The 8,527-nt window shown below is 59.7% G+C and overlaps 4 protein-coding genes across 4 annotated transcripts; 2 read left to right on the top strand and 2 right to left on the bottom strand.

Moving 5' to 3' along the window:
* Nucleotides 1-1,024: 1,024 nt before the first annotated feature.
* Nucleotides 1,025-1,908, bottom strand: GLOTRDRAFT_54081 (HIRA-interacting protein 5; the record flags this gene model as incomplete). The annotated part of the gene is made up of 3 exons (XM_007862246.1): nucleotides 1,025-1,148; nucleotides 1,202-1,290; nucleotides 1,345-1,908. 3 exons carry the CDS (start codon nucleotides 1,906-1,908, stop codon nucleotides 1,124-1,126), a joined length of 678 nt encoding a protein of 225 aa, XP_007860437.1. The 3' UTR covers nucleotides 1,025-1,123.
* Nucleotides 1,909-2,375: 467 nt separating this feature from the next.
* Nucleotides 2,376-4,699, top strand: GLOTRDRAFT_69536 (uncharacterized protein; the record flags this gene model as incomplete). The annotated part of the gene is made up of 8 exons (XM_007863252.1): nucleotides 2,376-2,592; nucleotides 2,930-3,114; nucleotides 3,182-3,330; nucleotides 3,395-3,484; nucleotides 3,539-3,611; nucleotides 3,671-4,112; nucleotides 4,176-4,290; nucleotides 4,366-4,699. 8 exons carry the CDS (start codon nucleotides 2,376-2,378, stop codon nucleotides 4,697-4,699), a joined length of 1,605 nt encoding a protein of 534 aa, XP_007861443.1.
* On the bottom strand, nucleotides 4,585-5,861 carry GLOTRDRAFT_113638 (Shwachman-Bodian-diamond syndrome protein). The gene is made up of 7 exons (XM_007863251.1): nucleotides 5,786-5,861; nucleotides 5,675-5,726; nucleotides 5,572-5,615; nucleotides 5,387-5,516; nucleotides 5,136-5,336; nucleotides 4,910-5,083; nucleotides 4,585-4,849 (listed from the first exon to the last, which is right to left on the bottom strand). The coding sequence occupies exons 1-7, from the start codon at nucleotides 5,815-5,817 to the stop codon at nucleotides 4,736-4,738; spliced, it is 747 nt and encodes a 248-aa protein (XP_007861442.1). The 5' UTR covers nucleotides 5,818-5,861; the 3' UTR covers nucleotides 4,585-4,735.
* Nucleotides 5,862-6,003: 142 nt separating this feature from the next.
* On the top strand, nucleotides 6,004-8,119 carry GLOTRDRAFT_135747 (BAR-domain-containing protein). Its single transcript, XM_007863250.1, has 10 exons — nucleotides 6,004-6,052; nucleotides 6,108-6,148; nucleotides 6,244-6,351; nucleotides 6,413-6,678; nucleotides 6,731-6,820; nucleotides 6,895-7,028; nucleotides 7,082-7,248; nucleotides 7,303-7,631; nucleotides 7,685-7,799; nucleotides 7,863-8,119. The coding sequence occupies exons 1-10, from the start codon at nucleotides 6,024-6,026 to the stop codon at nucleotides 7,883-7,885; spliced, it is 1,302 nt and encodes a 433-aa protein (XP_007861441.1). The 5' UTR covers nucleotides 6,004-6,023; the 3' UTR covers nucleotides 7,886-8,119.
* The last annotated feature ends 408 nt before the right edge of the window (nucleotides 8,120-8,527 follow it).

Genomic DNA, 8,527 nt, shown 5'->3' with positions numbered 1-8,527 from the left:
ACTGTTTGTCACCAGTCTTATGCATCAGGAAGTAGAGAGGTGTTCCTGTATGTCTGAGTCAGTGCAGAAATATCATCGACTGAGAAGTGTTTGGGATCTTTCAGCACTGAACAATGTGATCTTAGGGATCAAAGATATATATATAAGTAGTTATAAGCTATTACCTATGTGTACATGGATGACAGAGGCTTGTTGATTCCCGACAATCGACCACACAAAACATAAACCCAGGCAGAAGAGGAGCCGCCACAAATTGCCTTATCAAGGTGGTCCTCTCTCTTATGTGATGCTTTCGGGGTCCTGTTCACTTTAGGGGGTTGCCGTCGCGCGTTTTCTGGCCGTTGGCCCCTTGGGACTTTCTGTCTTACACATCCTGGGACGTAGGTCATAAGAACGATCGAAACTTCGAGATCAAGTGCGTACGCAATCGCATTTTGTTACGAATGCATGAAGAGCGCAAGTCCCTGCGTCGGTGGAGAAGCTCGGGCCGGTTGTACCCGGGTGTGTGGACGGCAGATCCCGCGGTGGCTGGAAATGTGGCATCGTGATTCAAATTGTGGCAAAGACAGGAAGGGCACCACTGGGTGGGTAGGATTCCGCCGTGATTCGGCCCCGACTATATGTAGTTACCCAAACACAATAAGGTGAGTACGACAGACCTTCATCATGGCTGCGTCGTTGTCAAAAGAGAGACGGGAAGATTGGTCGTCCGCCGCCGCTCAATCGGCATCCTATTTACTTGGCTTCAGTTCAACTGTCTCACCTCCTAATAAGACAGACGGTAATTACACTTGTGAACGACGTCTCCTCGATATCCAGTGGATAGGCGAGCAATGCTGTCTTGGAATCATCGAAATTTCGAGTTCGAGTGAGATGTCGTGACATATGAGAGTATCCTACGTATACACAAGTAGTTCGCGGAGTTCGTTGGTAGTCGGCCGTACGTGTCCAGTCGATGTCGGTTATCGCGGGACCTTTGACGAGGTCGAGCAACCACTCAAAGCGTACAGTACAACAAGAGCACTGCGATTTGGAACTATGCATTAGTTATGTATTAATTTGTGAACAGGGCATCCCTCTAAGGCTACAAAAGCATCAGTGCATCGAAGGCAGGACTTGGACATCAAGGCGACATGTAATGGGCCATACTGCACGCATGGTGTCAGTTTCATGAATATGGGGATAAAGGGGGCAATCTCACTCTGAGTCCTTCCGTGGACTATCTTTAGCTAAACGCTGTTCCAGCTTCTGGAACTCGTCGAGGGCAATAGCCTCTTCCTGGTCCAGCACCTAAGCATGCAAAAATGAGCTCTGTGAAATCGACTGCGACGCTTGACGACGCACCTGCTCAACACCCTTGACCTCGGGGATATAATGCATGAGCATCCGCTCGATCCCCGTCTTGAGCGTGACAGCACTCGACTCGCACCCCCTGCAGCTCCCCTTCAGCTTCAGCTTCACGATCCCCTCCTCCGTGAACCCCCGATACTCAATATCCCCCCCGTCCTCCATAATCGCCGGCCTCACGCGCGTCGCGAGCAGCTCCTTGATCATCGCCACCGTCTCCGAGTCGCTATCCAGAATCGCCGTGTCCTGCGGGCCCGCGCTCGCCCTTTCCTCCTCCGAGCGGAAGAGCGGCTGGCCGGAGGAGAAGTGCTCCATGAGCGTGGAGTAGACCTCGGGCTTGATCACCGCCCAGCTCGTCTCGCTGTCCTTGGACACGGTGACGAAGTCGGGGCCGTAGAAGACCGCGCGGACGCCGTCGATGCCCATGAGGCGGAGAGCCAGAGGGGAGGCGAGCGCGGAGCGCGTGTCGAGGAACTCGGCGGTGCCGTCGTCCATGACGGGCACGCCGGGGATGAATTTGAGCGAGTCGTCGTTCGGCGTGGATTCGGTCTGGATGAACATCGAGCGGGCTGTGCGCGGTTAGTTACGTGGTTCTGAGGTTCTGAAAAGATACAGTTCGCGCACTTTGGGATGTTCTGCCCGACATGCTCGGGTCTGTCCTCGAGAGCCGCGAGGCCGACGAAGTAGCGAGCGTCGCGCCATGGTACAAGCTCGCCGCGCGTCTCGGCGTCGACGAGATACTCCGCGCCCCCAATCTACTCTCCAAAACCACCCTCCTGCATGCCGCAGGCGACTTGATGAAACTCCTGAGCGAAGAAAGTCGTGCAGAGGCCATGGCGGACGTGAAATGAGAGCGTTCGGGATTGTAAGCACCCTCCGAATCGGGCAGGGCACGTTAGCTTAGTCATGCGCACCGCCACCGTGGCATTCAAGTTGCGAGATCTTGATCGCGACGCACTTGGCAACGACTGCTGGCCAAGGCTTACACCACCGGAGGGGTCAGTTGTTTTTACAACGTCTAGGCAAACATGTCGGACAGCCTGCACGGGCCATTGCCGCAACTGCTCGCGACGCTGCTCTTCGTCTACGTCGTCTGGCGGCTGCTCAGGCATGACAGGCCCCAGCCGATGCTGCGCTCGGTCGCGATCGTCGTGCTGGGCGACGTCGGGAGGAGTCCGCGGATGATGTACCACGCTGAGAGCTTTGCGAAGCACGGGTTCGAGACGCATTTGATTGGGTACAGAGGTGCGTTGGGGTTTTGTGAGAGCGTTTGTATGCGTTCTGTTGAGAAGACCGTCGCGAGCTCTTTTGTGTTGCGCACGAGGTGCACTACAGGTCGATTCCCTCTTGACGCTGCCGGTCCGTGGATGCCCATGAGCACGGGTCATTGGAGACTGGGCTATGAGCAAGGCTCTCGAGCATGGACATAGAAAATCTGTACTTGTAATGGCACCGTTCAGGGAGGATGAGTCAAGAGGGAGTCGGCCGCATCTATCACGCAAGTCGGACGTGTCTGCTTACGGCGCCTGCATCAATCCTCACAAATACCAAACTCATGCTATCAGCTAATCACACCACCCAGGATCCAAGCCCATCCCCTCGCTCCTCTCCCTCCCGCACATCCACCTCACCTACCTCTCCTCCCCGCCGCGCTTACTCACGCGCCTCCCCTTCCTCCTCTCCGCGCCGCTCAGAATCACCCACCAAATCATCACGCTCCTCCACACGCTCCTCTTGCGCGTGCCGCACGCGCCCGAGTTCATCCTAGTGCAGGTACGCCTGCCCAGTCCTTCGTGATATCGAATCGCCATCCGAACCCGCGTCGACGAACTAGAACCCGCCGAGCATCCCGACGCTCGCGCTCGCGCAGCTCGTCGCGCGCTGGCGCGGGAGCAAGCTCATCGTCGACTGGCACAACCTCGGGTACAGCATCCTCGCGCTGCGCCTCGGCGCGCGCCACCCGCTCGTCCGCGCAGCGAAAGTGTGCGCGGGTTTCTCTCTTGCGTGTGTGACTCGCGCGCGCTGATATCTGACGTCGGATGCGAAGGTTCGAGGCGGCGTTCGGCCGCGCGGCGTACGCGCACCTGTTCGTCACGCGCGCGATGCACGACTACCTCGCGGAGGAGTGGCAGCTCGTGTAGGCGCGTTCCCTTTTTGTTCCCCGGGCATGCGCTGACCGACCGGGATGCAGCGGGCACAAAGCGGTCCTGCACGACCGCCCCCCGGCGCACTTCCACCGCGCGTCCGAGTCCGAGTCGCACGAGGTACTTTCCCTTCTCCCTCCCTTCACCTCACCTCCCACCCGCTAACCCCCACCCACCAGCTCTTCCTCCGCCTTCTCCCCGCCCTCTCCACCCCTTCCCTCCTCTCCTTCCTCCCGCCCAGCACCCCGCCCTATTCCACGCCCTTCACGCACGTCACCCCCACCCCCTCCCCCTCCTCGCCCACGCTGAACATGCCCGCGCGCCGCGCCGACCGCCCCGCGCTGCTCGTGTCGAGCACGTCCTGGACGCCCGACGAGGACTTTAGCGTGTTGCTCGGTGCGCTGGGGGGGTACGAGCGGCGCGCGCGGGCGCGGGAAGGTGGTGGTGGGGGAGGGGGCGCGTTGCCGAAAGTGCTGGTGGTGGTCACCGGCAAGGGCCCGCTGCGCGACCGGTACATGCGCGAGGTCGCGCGGCTCCAGGACGCGGAGGGGGGCGAGGGGTGGAGGTATGTGCGGTGCGTGAGCCTGTGGCTCGAGGCGGAGGATTACCCGGTGCTCCTCGGTGCGTCTTGCTTGGCTTGCGGATTGAGAGGGGGGAGTGTTGATGGAGGGTGCGCGGGTGCAGGCTCGGCGGACCTGGGCGTGTCGCTGCACGCGAGCTCGTCGGCGCTCGACCTCCCGATGAAGATCGTGGACATGTTCGGGTGCGGGCTGCCCGTGTGCGCGCTGGACTTTGCGTGGTGCGTGCACTCTCATCCCAGCCGACGCGCTGTCCACCTGATAATATGAATACGACTGTGCCGACACGCATGCAGTCTGCACGAGCTCGTGAAGGACGGGGTCAACGGGCTCGTGTTCAAAGACGCGCAGCAACTCGCATCGCAACTCGAGGTCCGTTGTTTATTTTTCTTTCTTATATACCCGTCCGATCCCGACGCACGGCAGACGCTCCTCACCGCCTTCCCGTCCTCCCCCGCACTCGCGCGGCTCGCGCAGTCGTTCTCGCACACGCAGCTGCACCGCGACCGGGCGCTCACGGGCGCGGAGGGCGCGCACTGGGAGTGGGATACTTGGACGGAGAACTGGGACCGGGTGATGATGCCGCTGATACTGAGGGACGTGGACGGGTTCAATACGGAGTGGACGTGACATGTATTCCTAGCGTGATACAAAGTGACATGGCATCTAGCTGCCGGCGGTGGCGGCAAACGTCATGGTCTCGATGCGCCCGCGGCCCTTGCACTCCTTCTGCAGCAGCTCGGTGAGCACGCGGAACTGGCCGGGGTCGATCAGCATGATCTGCGGCGGCGTCAGCGTCCCGATCCGGACGTGGTTGACGTATGGCTGAATGGCACGCACGACTTCCCACTCGTCCCCGCCCATCTCGTCGCCCTCGATCTTCTCCGCGCCGTCGACGACCCGCTCGCGCAGGCGCCTCCCGTCCGCCGCCGGCATCGCCACGCGCACGCGCATCCGGGCGCGCTGGATCGGGAGCGTCGACTTGTCCTGCAGGAGCTTGATGCACTCGGACACCTGCGGATGTGTCAGCGGCAAACCCGGCTGTGGAACTCCACCGGCGACGCGCCTGGCTCTTTGCGGTCTTCTGCTGCTTCGCGCTGAACCCCGCCTCGGCCATCGCCTTCTCGATCATCCCGACGGGGTACGGCCGCTGCGTCGACGGGTCGACGGCCTTCTCCGCGACGAGCGTCGCGATCTCCTTCCGCAGCGAGGTCAGGTCGTGCTCGCGCTCCTTGTCGCCGACCTGGACTTCCCCCTTCTTCAGGATCTGTAAGAGCGTGTTGGTGTATGCAAACAAGGGAGCGAAGGGCGGCGTGCCTCTTTCACGACCTCGTCGCGGTCCGCCGTGCCAAAGGCTTTCTGCAGGTCGCCGTGCTTGGCGACCTCGCCTTTCGACACGTTCGTAAAGACGTTGCTGATCTGGAGGACGTCGTCCAGGTTCTTCTCCCTGCATAGCCCTCAGCCTGGACGACTCAACCGATCCGCGGGGACAGACGACCTACACTCCCGTCCGCCATTCCTGTACTTTGTTCTTGTAACACGCGATCTTTGAATCGCAAGGTAGATCAGAGATGAACTGCGCGTATGTTGGGCGCATACGCTCACCTCGAACCGCTTCCCGCCCTTCTTCAGGCGCACTATCGATACATTGGTAAGTCTGCACAAATCCCTCGTCAGAAGTTCCTGCTCCTGCAGAGACTAGGCCGACAATTTCACTTGATCTGGTTCGAGGGCTGGTTAATGGGCATCGCTGTCGTAGTCGTGAATACAAGATAGAATACAAAATCAAGTCGCGGCATCGCTGAACTTGACTTGTCTGATTCCGTCAGCTTACGTAAATGACGCTGGTCAGATCATTATCGGAGGAGGCGCTGCACTCGCTCACTCACCGTCGTCCCAGCTGCGGGGCTGCAGTCGCATCCGCCGCACCGTCTTTTGTCTGTAAGCTGCCAGCATGAAGGGCATAACAAAGGCGATCAAGCGGTATGCAGTGCGGCGTATTCGTCAAGGCATGTCTAACGGACTACCATCCCGGCAGGACACCGCACTTGGTGACCACCAAGGTCGGCATGTCGAAAAGTACGTCGGTATTGTGCTCGGGCGGAGTATGCGAGGCTAAATTGCTCGGACGCTGCGGTTCCTGTCTGTCATTTGTCGCATCCGTCTCCTTCCAGAGTCGGTGGACCCGGAATTCGACGATTACCAACGCCGGTTCGCGAGCCTGGAGCAGGCGACGGAGAAGCTGCTCAAGGACACCAAGGCGTTCACCGACGCCGTCAACCGTACGTCCTCGCCTATCATCCCTCCCCTCACATCCCTTACAACCCCCCCCCCCCCCACCAGACCTCTTCACCTCCGGCGCCTCCTTCGCCGCGCACTTCAACGCGCTCTTCCACCCCATCGCGGGCGAGTACGACCTGCTCGGGAAGCACCCCGACTGCGCGCACACGATCCGGAACGTCGACGCGTACCAGGCGGCGCTCGAGGAGCTGCGCGGGAGCGTCGCGCCCGAGCTGGAGCTCATCGAGAGCAGGATCCACGGCCCGCTGAAGGAGTACCAGGGCGTGCTGAAGACGGTTAGGAAGACGATTACGAAGCGGGAGCATAAGGTGCGTAGACGTAGGGAGGGGGGGGGCGGTGCTGAGTGATTCGTTTTGACAGCTCGTGGATTATGATCGGTATAACAACTCCCTGACGAAACTGCGGGATAAGAAGGAGAAATCGCTCAGTGACGAGAAGAACTTGTTCAAGGTGCGTTTTTGATAGCGTCACCGCGCCGATAAATGCAGGCGTCGAAGGCTTGCTTCATCGCGATTTCCAACTAGCTCGAGCAAGACTTTGAAAACGCTTCCAACGAGTACGACTACATCAACACCGCCCTAAAGAATGACCTGCCGCGCTTTATGACGATGAGCACGCAGTTCATCGACCCATTATTCCATTCCTTCTTTTATATGCAGTACGTATGTCGCGAACAAATCACATCACCCACTAAACCCAAACGCACGTCAGACTGAACATCTTCTACCTCCTGCTCGAGAAGCTGCAGGGCTTCGCGGAGGGCAAGTACGACACGTCCGTCACCGGCGCGCAGATCGCGGAGGAGTACGAGACGAAGCGCTCCGACGCGTGGCAGACGATCGAGGGGCTGCACATCACGCAGCGGATCATCTCCACCTGTACGTCCCTCTCGGCTCCCTCTCCCCTCCCCGCTGACACGCACACGCCCCCAGCCAAGCTCGTCCAGCAGAACCGCACGAACGGCGGGCTCTCCCCGTCCCCCTCCTCGCTCAACCGCTCCGCGTCGGCGACGTCCACCGCCTCGGGCGCCTCGCGCTCCGTCTCCGGCGCGGGGTACAAGAAGGCGCCGCCGCCCCCGCCGGGAGGCAAGGCCGCCGAGCCCGCGCCGCCGCCGTACTCGCCGCCCGCGAACGGCGCTGCTGCCGCTGCCGCTGCCGCTGCGAAGAGGGCGCCGCCGCCGCCCCCGCCCCCGCTGAAGCCCAAGCCGAAGGCGGAGCCGCCCGTGCAGTACGTGGTCGCGCTGTACGATTTCGAGGCGCAGGTGCGTGACGCGTCCGGTGCAATAATGTCTGGTGGCGACTGATGTCGTGATAGGCGGAGGGGGATCTGAGCTTCAGCGCGGGCGACCGGATAGAGCTCGTGGAGAAGACGGAGAGCCAGGAGGACTGGTGGACCGGCCGGCTGAACGGGCGGCAGGGGGTCTTCCCCGGTGAGACTGGTTTTCGCTTGGTGTCATCGTGAACCCCTGCTCATTCTTATCTTGTCCAACTAGGGAATTATGTGCAGGAAACTTGAGTGTGGAGACTTATGGGGAGAGGTACAGTTTGGCGTTTCTGGGTGTGGACTTGTCGGGCTGTGTGGGGCCCGAGTGAAAGAAGAGCAGGTGTTATCTATTATTGCGCAAGGCAAACATACTACGATAGGACTAGTTCGGGTTATCTCATTTTCGTTTATTGAGTGCGCTGAGAACTCCACTCCGCTGCAGTCATCTGGACGCACATTAGCGGCAAACTGTGGATAACACGGAGCGATGTCATATCTTGTATTCAAGCGGAACGGTTGTTGGGAAGGACTACGTATTGGCATACGTCGACTGTGCTCTGCCTATAAGTACGTGATCCAAAACGTTCATCAAATAGTACTGCGATTCTTGTGGAGCCCCAACCGCAGAACTAACCCAAATCTTTAGTGCAAGAGCCAAATTAGGCAGGTCTGGAAGAACGTAAGAAAGCACGATACCAGTGATTCGGACAGGGGAAGTTAGACACTGCTTGTTTATGTCTAGTGCGAGCAGCCTTCGCGGCTCGTAGCGTGTTCGGAGCGGTACCTGCTTTTCCACTCATCTGTTCCATTATGATTGTTCCGAGGACTAACCTGGAATGGTACTAACATATGGGAGGCTAGGGAGTGCATCCCGCCGCCAGAAGCTGCAGGGCA

This window comes from Gloeophyllum trabeum, assembly GCF_000344685.1.
Source record: "Gloeophyllum trabeum ATCC 11539 unplaced genomic scaffold GLOTRscaffold_00001, whole genome shotgun sequence".
NCBI lineage: Eukaryota > Fungi > Basidiomycota > Agaricomycetes > Gloeophyllales > Gloeophyllaceae > Gloeophyllum > Gloeophyllum trabeum.
This window is presented reverse-complemented; position numbering and strand designations above follow the sequence as displayed.